The 20,217-nt window shown below is 54.5% G+C and overlaps 1 protein-coding gene across 4 annotated transcripts in view; it reads right to left on the reverse strand.

Annotated features, from left to right (window-relative positions):
• Positions 1-20,217, reverse strand: part of EXOC6B (exocyst complex component 6B) — a 328,073-nt gene that overhangs the window by 240,523 nt on the left and 67,333 nt on the right. For all 4 annotated transcript variants that reach the window (XM_059845563.1, XM_059845562.1, XM_059845564.1 and 1 more), the window contains exons 3-6: positions 12,944-12,991; positions 11,426-11,516; positions 11,264-11,309; positions 8,150-8,354 (exon numbers count right to left, since the gene is read on the reverse strand). In XM_059845563.1, coding sequence (XP_059701546.1) covers positions 8,150-8,354; positions 11,264-11,309; positions 11,426-11,516; positions 12,944-12,991 — 390 coding nt within the window. The remainder of the gene's footprint in view (positions 1-8,149; positions 8,355-11,263; positions 11,310-11,425; positions 11,517-12,943; positions 12,992-20,217) is intronic.

A 20,217-nucleotide genomic window follows, 5' to 3' on the forward strand; every position in this document is an offset into this window, starting at 1 on the left:
GGATCCCTGCCCAGAGTGGGAGATGTTCCCACTGGAGGTCGGGAATCAGCCTCACCTGGAGCCCCAGGATGGGATCAGAGCAGCAGTTCCTGGACAAGGATGGGAAACCTTCCCACACCAAGGGCTCTGCTGCCCTTCCCATCCCACATTCCCTCCTCATCGCCCATCCCTCTCCTGGAGGAGGAGGAGGAGGAGGAGGAAGAGGAGGAGCCTCTGCCCTAAAACCTCCATCTTGCTCCATACATATCACTATATTCCAAACCCTTAAGCTCTAAGTTTCCCAGAATCCTTAAGGCTGGAAAACACAAAAGGAACATCATTGGTTATCCAGAGCAGCTGTGGCTGCCCCTGGATCCCTGGAATGTCCAAGGCCAGGCTGGACACTGGGGCTGGATCCACCTGGGACAGTGGGAGCTGTCCCTGCCCATGGATGGGGTGGGATGGGGGGATGGGATCATCTTTAAGGTCCTTCCCAATCCATTCCCTTTCCAGGGGGATTTTGGCTGCCAAGGAGGGAACATGAACTGACCAACCTCAGGTGGCACAGCCCAGAGGGGACACAAACACCCCCAGCTGCTGGCACCAGGATGAAACATCCCTTCCACCCAGCACAGCTGGAATTCCAACTGCTCCAACTCCTCCCGCTGGACCAAACTGCCCAAATTCAGCTTGGATCAACCTATTCCAGCTCCTCCTGGATCAACCTGTCCCAGTTCATCCTGGATCAGCCTGTCACATTAATCTTGAATCAACCTGCCCCAACTCCCCCTGGACCAGCCTGTCCAAATTCTGGATCAATGTATCCCAATTCCTTCTGGATCAACCTGCCCCAGTTAATCCTGGATCAACCTGTCCCAATTCATCCTGGATCAACCTGTCCCAGTTCATCCTGTCCAAATTCTTCCTGGATCAACCTGTCCCAGTTAATCCTGGATCAACCTGTCCCAGTTCATCCTGGATCAACCTGTCCCAGTTCATCCTGGATCAACCTGTCCCAATTCTGGATCAATGTATTCCAATTCCTTCTGGATCAACCTGTCCCAGTTCATCCTGGATCAACCTGTCCCAGTTCATCCTGGATCAACCTATTGCAATTCCTTCTGGATCAACCTGTCCCAATTCATCCTGGATCAACCTGTCCCAATTCATCCTGGATCAACCTGTCCCAGTTCATCCTGGATCAACCTGTCCAAATTCCTTCTGGATCAACCTGCCCCAGTTAATCCTGGATCAACCTGTTCCAATTCATCCTGGATCAACCTGTCCAAATTCCTTCTGGATCAACCTGTCCCAGTTCATCCTGGATCAACCTATTGCAATTCCTTCTGGATCAACCTGTCCCAGTTCATCCTGGATCAACCTGTCCAAATTCCTTCTGGATCAACCTGTCCCAGTTCATCCTGGATCAACCTGTCCCAATTCATCCTGGATCAACCTGTCCCAGTTCATCCTGTCCCAGTTCATCCTGGATCAACCTATTGCAATTCCTTCTGGACCAACCTGTCCCAACTCGCCCTGTCCAAACCCAGACCCCACCTACCCAAGCCCAGCTCTGCTGCTGCCTCCCGGTGATTCCCGTGAAGAAACTCCTGCTTTTCCTGCCCTCTGGAAAGGCAGCACGGACCCTTCTGGCTGTGCCCAGCACTGGATCCATGGCTGCCTTTTGGCTGGGCTGGTTTTGGCCCCTCGCTCGCAGCAGCTCCATCCCCAGTGGCCTCCTCCACATGCCCGGCACATTCCAGCCTGGAGCGGGATAATAAAGGCCGGCCCGGATATCAGCACGTGTTAATGGGATGTAATTCAGGCCTGGAGCTCAGAGCCCCATAAAAAACCCCACCAAAACCCAAACACACAGGCAGGTTCACAGGGCCAAAGTCCAAGTGGAGTTCAAGTGCGTGCAGCTCCTTCCATCCGCTCCAGGCCCCGCAATTAACAACCAGATCTGGAAGGCGGCGAATTCCCCCGGAATTCAGGCAATAAAACTCAGCCTGGGATAAAACCCAGGAGGGAAGGAGGGCAGGGAGAGCTCCTCGGGGTGTGAGAGACGCCGGGAATGCCTGCCTGGGTCCATCCCAGGAGGGGCTGGGAGCTGCCCAGACCCCGCGGTGATCACCCAGTGGAAGGTCAGCCCCTGTCAGCGGCAGCCTCGCGTCTGCAGCGTTACAAAAACCCCATTTCCTCTCCCGTCCTAGCGAGGCCTCCCCCGCTCCCGCTGGTGAAATCAAACCATTTTAAAGGAATTTATATGATCCTAATTTAAACCGAACGGACGGAGCTGCCAACGGCGGCTCCACGGGCCGCCCGCCAGCTCCGCTCCTCTCCGGGGCTCTGAGCGCATCCAGGGAAACTGCCAGCCATCCATACTGGGCATACTGGGAGGGACAGCCTTGGGGAGAGCATCCTGAGCAGGCACTGCGGAGAGGGGAGCTGCACAGCCCTGCACGCCTGCCTGAGAGCAGGGACACGCTGCCCTGGGCAAACAAGACCAAGATGTCCCCCAGGAAAAGGGATGTGAAGCAGGATGTGCCGAGGAGGAGAAGAGAAGACCTGGGCCAAGGTGTCCTGCTGACACTTGTGCCAAGCTGTGACCAAAGACCTGGGCCAAGAGGTGCTGCTGACACTTGTGCCAAGCTGTGACCAAAGATCTGGGCCAAGGTGTCCTGCTGACACTTGTGCCAAGCTGTGACCAAAGATCTGGGCCAAGAGGTGCTGCTGCCACTTGTGCCAAGCTCTGACCAAAGATCTGGGCCAAGGTGTCCTGCTGACACTTGTGCCAAGCTGTGACCAAAGATCTGTTCGCTCTTTGTCCCACTGCAGTGCTCTGTGACCAATCAACGTGTTCTCACCTGGCTGAACCCACAGAAATGCAGAGCACAGAGCGAGCACTGACCTCCGTGAGCATCCACCTCTGACTCCAAGGGCTCCTCTCTCTCTCTTCCCTCGCTCTCTTTACACCCTGCCCCCATCACCCCCACCACGGCAGCCCCAGCTGCTCCTCCTGCCCTTCCATGGAGCTGAGGGATGGACACAGCCCCCTGCTCCCATTCCAGATGGCTCCAAATTGGCTTTTCCGAGGGGAAACGGCACAGGGAGCTCCCTCCCCAAAGCACAGAGTCCAGCCTGGAGATAAACCTGCTCCCAAACCCTCCTGAAGTCTGCACAGCACTCCCATAAAACTGCAGGAAGCTGGGATTTGGAGAAGCTGGAAGATGCAAAATTCCCTCTCTCATCCATAGGAAAATGAGAGACAAATGGTCCAGGAGAGCTGGAGAGGGACTGGGGACAAGGGACAGAGGGACAGGAGGCAGGGAATGGCTCCCACTGGGAAAGGGGAGATTGGGCTGGGATCTTGGCAAGGAATTGCTGCCTGGGAGGGTGGGCAGGGGCTGGGCTGGAATTCCCAGATTTGCTGGGGCTGCCCCTGGATCCCTGGCAGTGCCCAAGGCCAGGTTGGATCCACCTGGGGCAGTGGGAGCTGTCCCTGCCATGGATGGGTGGAATTGATGACTTTTAAGGTCCATTCCATGATAACCATGCAGGAGCTGCTCCCCAGCTCTGCCCCCACAGGATGAAGAACTGACTTCCCCCTGTTATTTCCAGGGAATTTTAGTGACCCCTCATTCCAGGCTGCCCCCATCCCTGACTTTGGGCAGGGCAGGAGCAGCCAACCCCCACCACCCCCAGAGCCTGGCTGGGCTCTCCAACTGGGAATCCTGGGGGAGGAGGAGGAGGAGGAAGGGCTGGAATTAATGAGGAAAACACCAGGAGAAGCCACAGGATTCCCTCAGAGTGAGAGATGGAAGAGTGGTTTGGTTTTGTGTGGAGACATTTATGGAAGTGATGTAACATTTTTAGAGAAGTATTCGGAAGGTTTTGTTCTGATTTTTATTGCATTTTCTTTTAGTTCCTGCTAATAAATTTCTCTTTATACCCTTTAAAAATTTTTAATGTGCTTTACCTTTCTCTTAACCCTACCTCACAGCAAAATATAATTAAACTAATAATTAACCAACACTAAACCCCCCACACTCATTAGTACATTAACCAAAAATCGCTAAATTAGCAAAATTTCAAATTAGCAAACAAAAACCACCACAAGAAGGAACGGAGCCACGGGAGCAGGAGGGATGGGGAGAGCAGAGCTGTGGGTTGGGAAGGGATGGAAACAAAAGTACAGAAGTTTCTCCAACCAGAAGAGCAAAAAATGCTGGAATGATGGAAATTTCTCCAAATTCTTCACCTAAAATCCAGAGATGTGGTTGGACGTCCACATCCCTCCTCATCCCTCAGCACAGAGCCAGGGGATTGGAATCCTCTGCCAGAAACCTGAGCATGGAGCTGGAAACTGCCAGACAACCCCTCTGCCCTGAGATGTCCCTAGAACTGACAAACATCCTTCGGGGGATAAAGAAGATCAAGTAATTACAGAAAGCGTTCCCTGCATTAATTGGGCACCAAGGAGAAATGGAATTCCTGCTCCTTCCCAGCCACAGGCACCAGGGCAGGATCTTCCCAAAGCTCTGCCCCTCAGGGAATGAAAGGAGAACTTTCATAGGGAATTCTGCTCTAGGAATTGCTGCCTCAGGTAAACGCAGCACCTGGAGCCCGCCCGGACTCACCCCGTGCACAGCTGGATGCACATCTGGCCTGGGAGGGGTTTCTGCACCTTCAGGGAGTTTAACCTGGATGCAAAGTCTGCTGAACTCTCAGGTGCCAGCCGGCCCCTCCCAGAGCTCCATCCCTGAGGGAAGGCTGGGCTTGCCTTCCCAAAAAACCAGGGAGGGCTGGGAGATAACAAGGCACTGAAATACAGGGAATTGAGGTAATGAACAAACTCCTCGAGTCAGGCTGCTCCAGAGACAGGCTGGGCTTTGCAAGACACAAATCTGAATTTGTTTCTGCCCACAAACACAAGAGCAAAATCCCCCCAGCTCCTGGAGAATTCCAGCCAAGCATTCCCAGGCATCCACCACCCCCTGGCAGGGATCTCAGTGCCCTGGCAGGAACAGCTCCCTGCCCCTGCTCCTGAATTCAGCAAAGCTGCAAAACCCTCCTGGAGAGCAACTCCAGAGCCTCTCCCAGCTCTGCTGGGATGAGATGAAATCCAAATATTCAGTGGGAGTGGGAAAGGCAATTCCTGCTTTCAGGCACACCCAGGGAGTCATCAGCTCATCCTTCACAGAAACAACCACTGGAAAAGGCAAGGGAGGCACCAGCCAGGTTGGGGCTGGATTTAAAATCAGCTTAGGGCACAAAATTCATGGAATTGCAGGGCACAAACTCTTGGTTTGATCCCAAAAGTGGGGAATCAACCCAATGTCTCCAGTAGCACCAATTCCCTGTGCAGGGAAGTGGAGAATACAAGTGAAAAATGGAGTTAGGGGGAGTTGTGATGCCTCAGGTTTTAATTTTTGTGTTTTTCACACTCTGTGCTGCTTCAGTGTGAGGGTCTGGGCTCCATATTATGGGATGGTGAGCTCTGTGCACAGAGCAGGGAGACAAAACAATTCCTGCTCCAGCTGGGACCAAGGACAAATGATCCAAATCTCAGCCCAGGAGCACAAACCCCGTGGGCTGGAGAGAGAAAAACAAGGGTGGGACTGCCTGGGCTGGAGCTGGGCTGGGACAATGAACTGCAAGGTGCAAATGGAGCAGAAGTTACAGAAGTGAGAGACCTCGTGACTGATCGTGCATTTTGGGGCCATTTTGGTTCACCTTGGGTTCATTTTGGGACCATTTTGGTTCACCTTGGGTTCATTTTGGGACCATTTTGGTTCATCCTGGGTTCATTTTGGAACCATTTTGGTTCACCTTGGGTTCATTTTGGGACCATTTTGGTTCACCTTGGGTTTATTTTGGGACCATTTTGGTTCATTTTGGGTGCAGCCCTGGCTGGGCTCTGGTGCTGCCCAAGGTGGATCCATGGAGGACATCCTTTAATAAATCCCTGCTCTATTCTGTAACTCTGCCTGGTCTCTGCACCAGCTCAGCCTTCCCAAGGCATCAGTTCCATCCCCAACTGCACTTCCCAGACTGCCACGAAACCATGGAAAACTCTGGGAGAAACCAAGGACACACTGGATTCTCACTTCTCAACAGCCTAAAACCCAGGATAAAACTCCAGGAGCAATGAGGGAAGGAACCACTCCTCACCCAGCAACAAAATCCCAAACTTATCCCACAGCCTTGGCTTGGAGAAGCAGAACTTCCACACAACAAATGAACCTCTTCCCAAAAAACGGGCAATTCCCACCAAACGCCCCCAAATCCCACCTGTTCCATGGCAGTCTCACCATCCTCATTTCCCCAAATCCCACCTGTCCCATGGCAGTCTCTGATCCCAATCCCCCCAGGTTCCCCCATTCCCACCTGTTCCATGGTGGTCTCTGATCCCAATCCCCCAAATCCCACCTGTTCCATGGCACTCTCTGATCCCAATCCCCCATTCCCACCTGTTCCATGGCGGTCTCTGATCCCAATCCCCCATTCCCACCTGTTCCATGGCACTCTCTGATCCCAATCCCCCATTCCCACCTGTTCCATGGCACTCTCTGATCCCAATCCCCCATTCCCACCTGTCCCATGGCACTCTCTGATCCCAATCCCCCATTCCCACCTGTTCCATGGCACTCTCTGATCCCAATCCCCCATTCCCACCTGTCCCATGGCGGTCTCTGATCCCAATCCCCCATTCCCACCTGTCCCATGGCACTCTCTGATCCCAATCCCCCATTCCCACCTGTCCCATGGCACTCTCTGATCCCAATCCCCCATTCCCACCTGTCCCAGTCCCCCCAGGCTCCCCCATTCCCACCTGTCCCATGGCACTCTCTGATCCCAATCCCCCATTCCCACCTGTCCCATGGCACTCTCTGATCCCAATCCCCCATTCCCACCTGTTCCATGGCACTCTCTGATCCCAATCCCCCATTCCCACCTGTCCCATGGTGGTCTTTGATCCCAATCCCCCATTCCCACCTGTCCCATGGCACTCTCTGATCCCAATCCCCCATTCCCACCTGTCCCATGGCACTCTCTGATCCCAATCCCCCATTCCCACCTGTTCCATGGCACTCTCTGATCCCAATCCCCCATTCCCACCTGTCCCATGGTGGTCTCTGATCCCAATCCCCCATTCCCACCTGTTCCATGGCACTCTCTGATCCCAATCCCCCATTCCCACCTGTCCCATGGCGGTCTCTGATCCCAATCCCCCATTCCCACCTGTCCCAGTCCCCCCAGGCTCCCCCATTCCCACCTGTCCCATGGCACTCTCTGATCCCAATCCCCCATTCCCACCTGTCCCATGGCACTCTCTGATCCCAATCCCCCATTCCCACCTGTTCCATGGCACTCTCTGATCCCAATCCCCCATTCCCACCTGTCCCATGGTGGTCTTTGATCCCAATCCCCCATTCCCACCTGTCCCATGGCACTCTCTGATCCCAATCCCCCATTCCCACCTGTCCCATGGCACTCTCTGATCCCAATCCCCCATTCCCACCTGTTCCATGGCACTCTCTGATCCCAATCCCCCATTCCCACCTGTCCCATGGTGGTCTTTGATCCCAATCCCCCATTCCCACCTGTCCCAGTCCCCCCAGGCTCCCCCATTCCCACCTGTCCCATGGCACTCTCTGATCCCAATCCCCCATTCCCACCTGTCCCATGGCACTCTCTGATCCCAATCCCCCATTCCCACCTGTCCCATGGCACTCTCTGATCCCAATCCCCCATTCCCACCTGTCCCATGGTGGTCTCTGATCCCAATCCCCCATTCCCACCTGTTCCATGGCACTCTCTGATCCCAATCCCCCATTCCCACCTGTCCCATGGCAGTCTGATCCCAATACCCCCCAGGTTCCCCCATTCCCACCTGTCCCAATCCCCCCAGGTTCCCCCATTCCCACCTGTTCCATGGAGGTCTCTGATCCCAATCCCCCATTCCCACCTGTCCCACGGCAGTCTCTGATCCCAATCCCCCATTCCCACCTGTCCCATGGCGGTCTCTGATCCTCAATCCCCCATTCCCACCTGTCCCATGGCACTCTCTGATCCCAATCCCCCATTCCCACCTGTCCCATGGCACTCTCTGATCCCAATCCCCCATTCCCACCTGTCCCAGTCCCCCAGGCTCCCCCATTCCCACCTGTTTCATGGCGGTCTCTCCGATCCGGTCCGAGTGCTTGCGGATGCTCTCCAGGAAGTCCTTGAGGTCGGACATGGAGAGCTCCTTGATCTCCTCGCGCAGGCGCGGGATGTTGTCCAGCATCACCTTGCAGAAGCGGTAGTGGCTCACCTGGGGCAGGAAGGTGTGCTCCAGGTGCTCCAGGGTCTTCAGGGCCGGGTAGTGCCTGGGGGAGCAGGGGAGGGTCAGGAGCAGCCGGCTGGAACGCCGCTCCCGTGGCTTTGTGTGGGAATGCTCCTCTGCCTGTCCTGGGATGTGCTCACCCCCAGGAGAACACTGCTTTAACCTTCCATGGAGAAAGCTCCCAAGACTTTGGGATGAACTGGAATCTAATGTGGGAAATACAGTAATGTGGTTTGTCATGGCTGAAAAACTGCATTTTTGGGTTTTTAGTATGGAGATGGACAGGAGACACGAGGGAGGATTTTGGGCGCTGCCTGATCTCCTTGTTCTTCACCCACTCCATTTTCTGCAGTGTTGGTGGCACTGAGGGATTGGTCAGAAAGAGCCCAGTGCAGATGTCGTGTGAACAAACAAATACTTATTGGCAGAAAGGTAGAAATAAAATACATTCTAGGAGTTAACTGAACAGAACAGTTAAAAAAAACCTTTAACCTGTGTGTCTTGTGACTTTTTTAGCACCTTTCCCTTTATTTGCTAAGTCTAGAGTGTAGATGGCATGCTGAGCTATTGATAAGAGAAAAAATAACCTGGAAACTGAAAAACCCAAAAGTCCCGTTCATCTCTCAGCTCCAGCACAGAACTTTTTAAAAGTCTCCCCCTCAGGGGCAGCTGTCACAGTTTTGGTTCTCCAATTTGTGATTTAACCAATATTGAGGTTTCCCAGCCCAAGGAGTGTGGAGGGTTTGGTGCTGGCCAATCCCCAGGGCACTCATCTCCTGCCCTGAGACAGGGGTAGGAGGAAGGCAAAGCAGGCTCACAACCTCAGAAGGGAATAAAGGAAAATTTAGTATCAGTGATTTCATTATCAGCTCTGCATCTCTTCCCTAAATGTCTCCTGTGCAAAACCAGACACCTGGTTACTGAGGATTTCAGACTTTCTGTGCAAACAGAATTCAGGAGAGAACCTTGGGAACGCCCAGGGAGTGACCCAGAGGGACAAACGCCCACTGGGGCTGGTATTCCAGGGAATTCTCAGGTCCCACTCCTCCCACAAACCCCCTCATTTCAGTTCTATATTATTGAATTTTGGAAGCTTTTTGTGGGAGCAGCTCCCAGAGGGGAGCTGAGCTGAGTCCCAGCTCCATGTCCCTGGAGCTGAGGGGGAAAAGCAGGATTTGGATAAAATCCAGGGCCAGGGGGGCCTTTCTGGGGTGATTTTCCTGCTCCTGCTGGGGATTTCTCAGCTCCCAGCAGGATGAACAATCCCAGAGAATTCATGGAGCATCCAGGCCTACAAGGAGAGCTGGAGAGGGACTGGGGACAAGGGACAGAGGGACAGGAGCCAGGGAATGGCTCCCACTGGGAAAGGGGAGATTGGGCTGGGATCTTGGCAAGGAATTGCTGGCTGGGAGGGTGGGCAGGGGCTGGGCTGGAATTCCCAGAGCAGCTGGGGCTGCCCCTGGATCCCTGGCAGTGCCCAGGGCCAGGTTGGAGCACCCTGGGGTGTGGAAGTTGAGCAGTTGGGTGATTTTTGGGGTCTCTTCCATCCCAAACCCTTCCAGGATTTTACAATTCCATTTCTCACTGCTTGGAGACCACACAGAGCCTGGGGTAAATAAAAAGGTCAGATCCCTCCAGATCCCTGCAGGACCAGGAGAGATCCCTGCAGCCAGAAATTGTGGGGTTTCCCACCATTTTCCACACATCTCAGCCATGGCAAAAACAGCTTTTCTGTCCCTTCCTTCAATTCTGACCAACCCAGAGAAAAACTCCCTCTCTCCACCCTGATCATTCCTCTGGGATCACCTCCAGCTCCTGGCCATGGATTCTCCATTGGGGAACAGCCTGAGCTGGTTTAGAAACATCCCCAAATTCCTCCTGTCTGTGGAGCTGATTCCCCAAACACAAACCAGACTAACCCCAAAGCCAGCCCTGATGGCAGGAACCCCCCGTGGCCGCCCCTCCTGAGAGGATCCACGTGAGACCTGGAGCAGAGAAAACCATGGAATATCTGTGCTGTGTCTGCTGAATGCAGCCAAAAAAACAGGGAAAAAACCAGCCAGGGCTCCCAAAATTCCTGAAATGTGGATTTCAGTGTGGGTTTGTATGGAGGGGGAAAAAGGGAAGCAATTCTCAGCTGCAGCCCCTGGAAATGCTGCCCAGAGGGAGGGCATGGAGCAGCTGGAGGATTCCCTGCAGGAATTCCCAAGGATCAGCTCCCGCTCTCACCCCCCATCTGCCAGATCAGCCCCAGGACACTTGGAGAGCCCATCCCTCCCCTGGAGGAGCCTGGGAAGAGCCAGGAGCTCCTGGGAATCCCAGAGCAGGGCTGGCATTGCTGTTCCAGCCTGGCACCAGCTGCAGGCACCTCTTCCCCCTCAGCAGCTGCTCCGTGCCCAGCCTGCCACTTCCAGGGCTCCAAAATCTCTCCCTGCTGCTCAAACTAACCAGGATTCCTGCCAAAATCCCAGATTTCCATCCCTGAGCATCCCAGCAGGGGCAGGGTGGGGAAACTCCTGGATGTACAGCCCAGCACTCCCGAGGCACCAAGCCCTGAGGAATTATTTCTCCAGCAGAAGTTCCCTCCCCAGTTCCCACCACCCCGACGTTTCCAGCTCTTTGCTTTCCCCCCCACACTCCCTGGGATCTCTCAGACTGGATTAAGATTTGGATTTTTGTTTTATGGCATTCATGGAATACAATTTGGAAAAACACCTGGGTTGTATGCACAATATTAGGGTGCCATCAAGAACCAAGGAGCATCCACCCTAATTCCCAAAATCTGAGCCTGCTGCCCTCCCCATTCTCAGCTGGACCACAGGACTGTGAGGAAAAGCAGCCAAAACCCAGGAAATTGAACCTGGAAAAGCTGGTTTTGAACTGCTGAGATTCTTCTTAAATTACCCAAACAATTCCCTGGACTCTGCCCCTGGAAGCCCAGCCCAGATTTACCTCTTGGACTTCATCTGCTCCCGCAGCTTGCTGTACATCTCCAGCACTGGGAAGAGAAGGAAAACACAGCTCTGAGACAGGAGCACACAGCTGGGAATCCAAAAAGGAAGGAACAAATTGGGAATTCCACCAAAGAGCTGCAGAAAGGAGGAGGTTCCTCACCAGGGAGACACAGGGTGAGTTTATCCACCGTGGCTGAGATGTTCCTCTGCTGCAGCCGGCACTGCCTCAGCTCCTCCATGGCCAGGATCAGCTGGAAAAGGGGAAAAGCTCCCTCAGGATCAGCAGCCAGCCCTGGGCTCCATCCCAAGGGCAGCAGGGCCCAAACCCTGCCCTGATCAGGGCCGAGCTCGGGATCGGGGCAGCTCCAGCCAGGGAACTTCCCTGAATTCCCTGGGTTCCAAACAGGGAGCAGCAAAGCCAAAGGCATGGAAGTGGCCTTGGAGCACATCCTGTGGATTCCAAAATATCATTTCCCCATCCCATTTTAGGCGTCTCTTCCAGGTTTTTGGGCTCTCAAAGGCAGGATGTGGCCGCTCGCTCCCGGGGGATTCTCACATCCCAGAGTTACCAGGGATTTCAGGAGGCTCCAGGAGAACGTCCTGGGGATGGGGAAAAGGGGAAAACAGGGACACAGGGAGGGAATTCTCATATCCCAAAGCTAAAAGGATTATTCAGTGTTCAGACTCCAAGAGAAATCTTGAGGATGTGGAAAAGGGAAAACCAAGGACACAAGGCCAGGTTGGGCAGGGAATTCTCACATCCCAAAATTAACAGGGATTTCTCAGTGTTCAGGTTCCAGAGAAAATCCTGGGATGTGGAAGAAGGAAAACAAGGATGCAAGGCCAGGTTGGACAGGGAATTCTCCTCATCCCAAAGCTAAAAGGGATTATTCAGGGCTCAGACTCCAAGAGAAATCCTGGGATGGGGACAAGGGGAAAACCAAGGACACAAGGCCAGGCTGGGCAGGGAATTCTCACATCCCAAAGCTAACAGGGATTTCTCAGTGTTCAGGTTCCAGAGAAAATCCTGGGATGTGGAAGAAGGAAAACAAGGATGCAAGGCCAGGTAGAACAGGGAATTTTCCTCATTTCAAGGTTACAGGGATTTCTCAGGGCTCAGACTCCAAGAGAAATCCTGGGATGTGGAAAAGGGAAAACCAAGGACACAAGGCCAGGCTGGGCAGGGAATTCTCACATCCCAAAATTAACAGGGATTTCTCAGGGCTCAGGCTCCAGAGAAAATCCTGGGATGTGGAAGAAGGAAAACAAGGACACAAGGCCAGGTAGAACAGGGAATTTCCCTCATCCCAAAGTTAACAGGGATTTCTCAGGGCTCAGACTCCAAGAGAAATCCTGGGATGGGGACAAGGGAAAACCAAGGACACGAGGTCAGGTTGGACAGGGAATTTCCCTCATTTTAAGCTAACAGGGATTTCTCAGGGCTCAGGCTCCAAGAGAAATCCTGGGATGTGGAATTAGGAAAACAAGGACACAAGGCCAGGTTGGGCAGGGAATTCTCATATCCCAAAGTTAACAGGGATTTCTGAGGGCTCAGGTTCCAGAGAAAATCCTGGGATGGGGACAACGGAAAACCAAGGATGCAAAGCCAGGCTGGACAGGGAATTCTCCCTCCCACAGCACTCCAGGCTGCAATTCCAGGGCTGGATCCAGCACTTACTTCTTTCCCTTCGTTCTGCAGCTTCCGGTTGGTGTCTGTCACTTGGTTCTGTGGGAATATTGGGAAAAGCAGAGAGCACATCCCATAAATCAGGACAATGTTCTTCCCAGCACAGCAAACTGGCCATAAACACCATCCCTCCCCACGGCTCCAGCCCATGGAGAGGCTGTTTATGGCTGAGCTAACAGCCACTGCCAGCGGGCACCAACCCAGGGATTCTCCTCCTGGCCCTCTTGGAAAACAGGGAAAGGCAACAGGAATTAATTCCAAAGAAAGCCTCGAAGTGCTGGAGTTTTCATGGAGCCAGTTTGGAAAAGGACACGAGGCCAGGATGGACAGGGAATTTTCCTCAGTTCAGCTAACAGGGATTTCTCAGGGCTCAGGCTCCAGAGGAAATCCTGAGGATGTGGAAAAGGGAAAAACAAGGACACAAATCCAGGGATTCTCCTCTTTGCCACTGGAGAAAAGGGAAAGCAACAGGAATTATTTAAGAGGCATGGAAGCCTCCAAGTGCTGGAGTTTTCATGGATCCAGTTTGGCAAACTCCAGTTTCCACCTGGGTGAGGGAGGAATTAATTCCCTTCACCAAATCAATTTCCTTTAGGTTTTAATCCTTCATATCCCAGCAGGAAAGGATTCTTTAGCAGGAGCTTTCCCTCCAAAAAAAAATATTTCTATTTCTAGAAATCCTTGTAAAACTTCCTTTGGGACCTTCACCTCCCTCTGGACGGATCCTTGCTCCTGCCTGCTGGAAGATATTTTTATATACCTGGGATAAAAAACTCCATATTTTTTCTGGATTATCCCTCCAAGCTGGGGCTCTGAGGTGGAAAATTTCCCACTTGGCAAAGCTGAGGATTCCCTGGAGTGAGAAAAGCCCAGCCCTTCCCAGCCCCAGAACAAAGGGGATTTTGGGGCACATCAGGATGGAAAATCAGGATTCTCCCAGGATTCAGCCAAGGAGTGGGAAGAGAACTTTGGGAATTCTCCTGATTCAGGCAGGGAAGGGCTGGAAACCCTGGGACAGCTGGAAAAACCAACAGAAACTTCCAAGCCAACATTCCCAGCTCCAGATCTCTGCCACCATGACCAATTCCTGAGGGAATTCCAGCAGGACTGCTCAGGGTTCTGAGATTTCACATCCCTCTGAGATTTCCATGCCATAAAACCCCTTTTTTTCCCCCAAAAATCTCCTTCTGCAGCTCCTGAAGCTGGAAATGTTCATTTCCAAGCTTGTTTCCTGTAAAAGGTTTTTTTTGACCCAGGCTCTCCCCACGGTGGGAGCTCCTGCTGCATTCCTGCCCCATTTTGGGAACAAATTCCTGCCTGATTTCCAGAGTTCTGCTCCTCCTGGAAGCAAAACCTTTCCCAGAGCTTGGAAAAAATCATGAGCTGGGAGACAGAGCCCTGAAAGGGCTTCCAGGAGTGGGAGATCTCACAAACCCCCCCGAGAGCTTTGCTTCCTTTGGAATAATCATGGAAACGAGGAATTTTTAACAAATTTCACGCCAGGGAAGGAACAGCACGTGGAGCTCTCCCATTCTCCAGCAGGATGGGGATGGAGGAGCAGGAGGAGCTCCAAGTGGGGATTGGGAAGGTAAAAAAACCATCCTGGAGCAGAAATCCAGCAGGGAGCAGCTGAGGGAGCTGGGCAGGGGCTGGAGAATCCCTGAGGGAGCTGGGAAGGGGCTGGAGAATCCCTGAGGGAGCTGGGCAGGGGCTGGAGAATCCCTGAGGGAGCTGGGCAGGGGCTGGAGAATCCCTGAGGGAGCTGGGCAGGGGCTGGAGAATCCCTGAGGGAGCTGGGCAGGGGCTCAGCCTGGAGCAGAGGAGGCTCAGGGGGACCTTGTGGCTCTGCACAGCTCCTGCCAGGAGGGGACAGCCGGGGGGGTCGGGCTCTGCTCCAGGGAACAGGGACAGGAGCAGAGGGAAGGCTCTGGGTGGATATTTGGAATATTCCTCATGGAAGAGGCTGCCCAAAGAGGCAGTGGAGTCCCCATCCCTGGAAGGTTCCAAGCCCTGTGGATGTGGCACTTGGGAATGAGCTTTAGGGGTGCCTGGACTTAAAGATCTCGAGGAACTTTTCCACCCTCACCAATTCCATGATCCCACCATCTCCGTTCTTTTTGAGCTCACCAAGTCAGACAGAAGGAAAACTTTGGATTCATCCACATCAAACTGGTTCAGGATCCATTTTCCCCCCTACTGGAACAGATCCTGGAGCACCACGAGGTCCCCCCTGGCCCAGCCTCCCCCAGGAAGGTTTGTGGAGCTTCCAGCAGCAGAACCACCCAAGCTCAGAGCTGCCCTCCATTCCCACAGCAGCCATGGTGCTTCCCAGCTTCCCAGGATGGAAGAAAGGAGCTCTCCACGATTCCCCCCAGCATCTGCATCCCATCTCTGCCCTGCTGCAGTAGCTGCAGCCCTGCTGGCTGCCTGCCCTCCCCAAAACCTGCTCATTTCCTGGCAGCTTTGACCAGCAGGAGCCCAGCATCTCCTCCAAAGATTATTTGATTTGCTCAGATCCCGAAAATCCCACCAGGAAGAAGGAATCCGTGTTGGGTAATTTAACACCACTCCTAAAGCAAGGCTGGGGCTGGAGGGCTCTGCTGCTGCCATCACCCAGCAGGGAAGAGCAGGGCTGCAGCAGGGCCCTGCACGCTCCGGGATTCGGGGGGACAGGGATTGTCTGGGATTGCTCCTGGAGTCCCCAGGCCTGGATGAACACAGGGATGATTGTTGACACACACCCCTGTGCAGCTAAGCTGGGCTTGGCAGAGCTGGGCTTTGCTAAGCCGGGCCAGACGTGCGGAGGGGACGGGCAGGTGGCACGGGAGGGGCTGCAGGGATCTGTGGGGTGAGCTGCTCCCTCACCCACACCCCAGAGCAGGCAGAGGGGGCTCAGAGGGTCCCTGGGATCACCCCAGAGGGGCAGCACGCCGGGAGAGAGGAGACAGGGCAGCTGGAGAGGAGTCCTGGGAACGGAGCCATGTCCCAGACACATTGTCTGGAAAATCCTTCCCTCAGCACCTCTCCTCCTGAGAAGATGAGGAGCCTCAGCTCCTCCATGTTTTGCTGCTCTGGAATGGGATCTGGAGAATTGCTTGCCCAGCCTGTGAATTGTTTTTACTCCATGGCCAAGGACAGCCACCTGTGCTGAGGCTGTGAGCACTCACAAGATTTTATTCTCATTTTTCCCCTTCCTTTCAAGCCTTCTGATGAAATCCTTTCTTCTACAGTTTTAATGTGACATTTTCTTTTAGAACAATATATATATAAAATAAAATAATAAATCAGCCTCCTGAACCAAGGAGTCAAGATCCTCATCTCCTCCCTCATCCTGGGACCCTCAAACACCACCACAGAGCCACCTCTGGATCTGTCCCTGTCCCTGCTGGTGACATCCACTCCCGAGGGAAGGGACAGCAACCAGAGCCATCCCTCATGCTGGAATCCCAAAAGCTGCTCCCAGCTCTCCTCCCTGCACATGAGGGGAAATTCCCTCCCCAAAAGGGCTGTCCAGCCCTGGCAGGGGGGCAGGGCCCATCCCTGAGGGATTCAAATCCATGGATGTGGCACCTGGGGACATGGAGCAGGGCTGGGCAGGGTTGGACTCAGAGGGATTTTCCCACCTGGACAATTCTGGGATTCCAGGAAATGAAGAAGGAACCATCCATGGGCAGGGACACCTCCCACTGTCCCAGGTGGATCCAACCCCAGTGTCCAACCTGGCCTTGGGACTGCCAGGGATCCAGGGGCAGCCCCAGCTGCTCTGGGAATTCCAGCCCAGCCCCTGCCCACCCTCCCAGCCAGCAATTTCTTGCCAGGATCCCACCACTCTGTCCATGGCATGAAAGTGAGGGCAGCTCTTTGCTGAGCCACAGCAGGGCTGCTGGAAATCACAGAATCCCAAAATCATCATGGCTGGAAAAGATCATCCAGTCCAACCATGCCCAGCACTGCCAGGGCCACCACTGCCCCTGTCCCTGAGTGCCACAACCACAGGGCTCTGAAATCCCCCAGGGATGGGCACTCCAAACATCCCTGGGCACTTCCAAGTCCTGATCCCTCTTTCCATGAGGAATGTCCCCAGTGCCCACCCAGACCCTGCCCTGGGGCCGTTCCCTCTGCTCCTGTCCCTGTTCCCTGGAGCAGAGCCCGACCCCCCCGGCTGTCCCCTCCTGGCAGGAGCTGTGCAGAGCCACAAGGTCCCCCTGAGCCTCCTCTGCTCCAGGCTGAGCCCCTGCCCAGCTCCCTCAGGGATTCTCCAGCCCCTGCCCAGCTCCCTCAGGGATTCTCCAGCCCCTGCCCAGCTCCTCAGGGATTCTCCAGCCCCTGCCCAGCTCCTCAGGAATTCTCCAGCCCCTGCCCAGCTCCTCAGGGATTCTCCAGCCCCTGCCCAGCTCCCTCAGGGACTCTCCAGCCCCTGCCCAGCTCCCTCAGGGATTCTCCAGCCCCTGCCCAGCTCCCTCAGGGATTCTCCAGCCCCTGCCCAGCTCCCTCAGGGATTCTCCAGCCCCTGCCCAGCTCCTCAGGGATTCTCCAGCCCCTTCCCAGCTCCCTCAGGGATTCTCCAGCCCCTGCCCAGCTCCCTCAGGGATTCTCCAGCCCCTTCCCAGCTCCCTCAGGGATTCTCCAGCCCCTGCCCAGCTCCCTCAGGGATTCTCCAGCCCCTGCCCAGCTCCTCAGGGATTCTCCAGCCCCTGCCCAGCTCCCTCAGGGATTCTCCAGCCCCTGCCCAGCTCCCTCAGGGATTCTCCAGCCCCTGCCCAGCTCCCTCAGGGATTCTCCAGCCCCTGCCCAGCTCCCTCAGGGATTCTCCAGCCCTTTCCCAGCTCCCTCAGGGATTCTCCAGCCCCTGCCCAGCTCCCTCAGGGATTCTCCAGCCCCTGCCCAGCTCCCTTAGGGATTCTCCAGCCCCTGCCCAGCTCCCTCAGGGATTCTCCAGCCCCTGCCCAGCTCCCTCAGGGATTCTCCAGCCCCTGCCCAGCTCCCTCAGGGATTCTCCAGCCCCTGCCCAGCTCCCTCAGGGATTCTCCAGCTCCTTCCCAGCTCCCTCAGGGATTCTCCAGCCCCTTCCCAGCTCTGTCCCTGCCCTGGCCACGCTCCAGCCCCTCCAGGGCTCTCCAGAGCTGCCCCAGCAGTGCCAGCACAGGGGACAAGGACACTGCCCTGGCTCTGCCACCACCCCAGAGCTGGCACAGCCCAGGGGCCTCGTGCCCACCTGGGCAGCTCAGGCTGTGCCCAGGCAGCTGAAGCTCAAGGAGATGAAATTCCCAGGGCAGCGCTCGGGCACAAACGGGGCAGGAACCGCAGCCCTGAGGTTCTGCTCAGGTTTGGTTCATTGGGGGCTGCTCTGAGAGCCCCAGCCACAGAGGGTGACACATCCAGGGCGAGCTACAACTACAGCAGAAAGGACATTTGTGCAAAACAGCAACCCCCAGAGCAGCCAGGGGCAGGAGCACACGAGAGGAGGAGGAGGAGGAGGAGGAGGAGGAGGAGGAGGGCCCCGCTGGCTCCTCGCTGTTCAAAGGGCCAGATCAAATGGAGGATGAATGGCTGGAACCAAACCCACTCTCAGCACTCGATCCTCAGATGATTCCCCTGGGGAAGCCTCACAAAGAGGGCTCAGGGTTTCCTACAGGCCCTGCTGGGGCTGCTTTCGCCATGTGCTGTTTTATGGATCACATGGGCACGGAAATCAAGGGAGATCCTGAGGGGACAGGGATGGACTTCACAGTCAGCCACCAACAGAGGGGCTGGGGGCAGGATGGGAACCAGCCCTGAGCAAACAAACAATGTGCAGCTCTGGCCTGGAAACAATGGCTTGAAAAAATAAAATTTAAAAAAAAATTATTAAAAAAAAAAAGACTTATTTCATGGTAATTCCAATGGATTCATCCCGCAATGAACTGCTGGGTGAATTCTCCTCAGGACATCCCTCAGGAAGGTGCTCCTGAGAGGGAAGCCCTTTTTGGGATGGGGACTTGGATGTGCTGAGTAAGAACCCTGCTGGGAAACACCACAGGTAGCTTTAAACCACTGGATAAACGTGTTAAAAGCAGCAGTCAGCACCCTGACCCCGAGCTCTTCCCTTTGCTCCAGAAAATCTGCTTTTTCTGACAGATTTGGTGATTTAGAACTTCAGCTTTTCCAGTCTCCCACACTCCTGAACGCCAGCAAGGTCCTTCCCAGTTCCCAGGAAGGTCCTTCCCACCAGGACAGGCTCCCTGAGCTGCTTCCCTTTTTGGGAGCCCCCCGACCCAGCCCCATTCCCAGGGACTCTTCTGGGAGGGATTTTGGGTTTCCAGCCCAGCTCCCACCTTGCTCCTGCAGGAAGGGACAGCCCAGCTGCCTCTCCCCATCCTGCCTGGGTTTGGGGAGGAAAACCAGGAAGGTTCTGACCCTCCTGTGCTCCCCAAATCTGGAATATCTGTATTTTAAGGCACAGGAACCAAACGTGAGCCCCAAGCACCGCCAGCCTCCTGCTCCCTCTTCCTGAAGCCTCTCCAGTTCCCTTCCTGCCCTTCTTCCAAACTCTCATCCTGCAAATGGCTTTTTCCACACATCACTGAGCCCTTTTCCAAAACCTGGGTGAATCCACCTTCCCCTCATCTTTCTGCACAGCTTTAAAGGCCACAAGACTTATTTTAGCTCAAGAAACTGGGATAAGATCCATGAGGAAAAGCACTTTTCCTAATGAAAACAGGCTTGGCTGCAAGTTTCTTGGTGCTTTTAATGCACCAAGTTTGGCCAAATAATTGCTAAACTTTCAATGACCAACCCATTGCTCCAGGAAGAATTAAAATAAATATTTATATTTGAATTTATTTTAAACAGAAATGTCCTGGATAAAAGGAGAGAAGATTGCTGTGGTTCTGAGAACCCCAGAGTGCCTGAGATGGGGCCACCTAAAAAGAGCTGCCCAGGGCAGTGTCAGGGCAGGATCTTCACAGAACTCACAGGGCTGGAAGAGACCTCCAAGATCACAAATCCAACCCAGCCCAACACCTGAACCCAGCCCTGGCACCCGGGGCCACATCCAGGCTTTAAACACCCCCAGGGATGGGGACTCCAGCACCTCCCTGGGCAGAACGTTCCAGAACTTTGTCACCCTGATGCCTCAGGTTTGGGGTTTTTTATGTTTCACATTCTGTGCTGCTTTAGTGTGTGGGTCTGGGTTCATATTATGGGATGGTGAGCTCTGTGCACAGAGGAGGGAGACAAAACAATTCCTGCTCCAGCTGGGACCAAGGACAAATGATCCAAATCTC

The sequence above is a fragment of the Haemorhous mexicanus genome, chromosome 4 (assembly GCF_027477595.1).
Source record: "Haemorhous mexicanus isolate bHaeMex1 chromosome 4, bHaeMex1.pri, whole genome shotgun sequence".
Lineage (NCBI taxonomy): Eukaryota > Metazoa > Chordata > Aves > Passeriformes > Fringillidae > Haemorhous > Haemorhous mexicanus.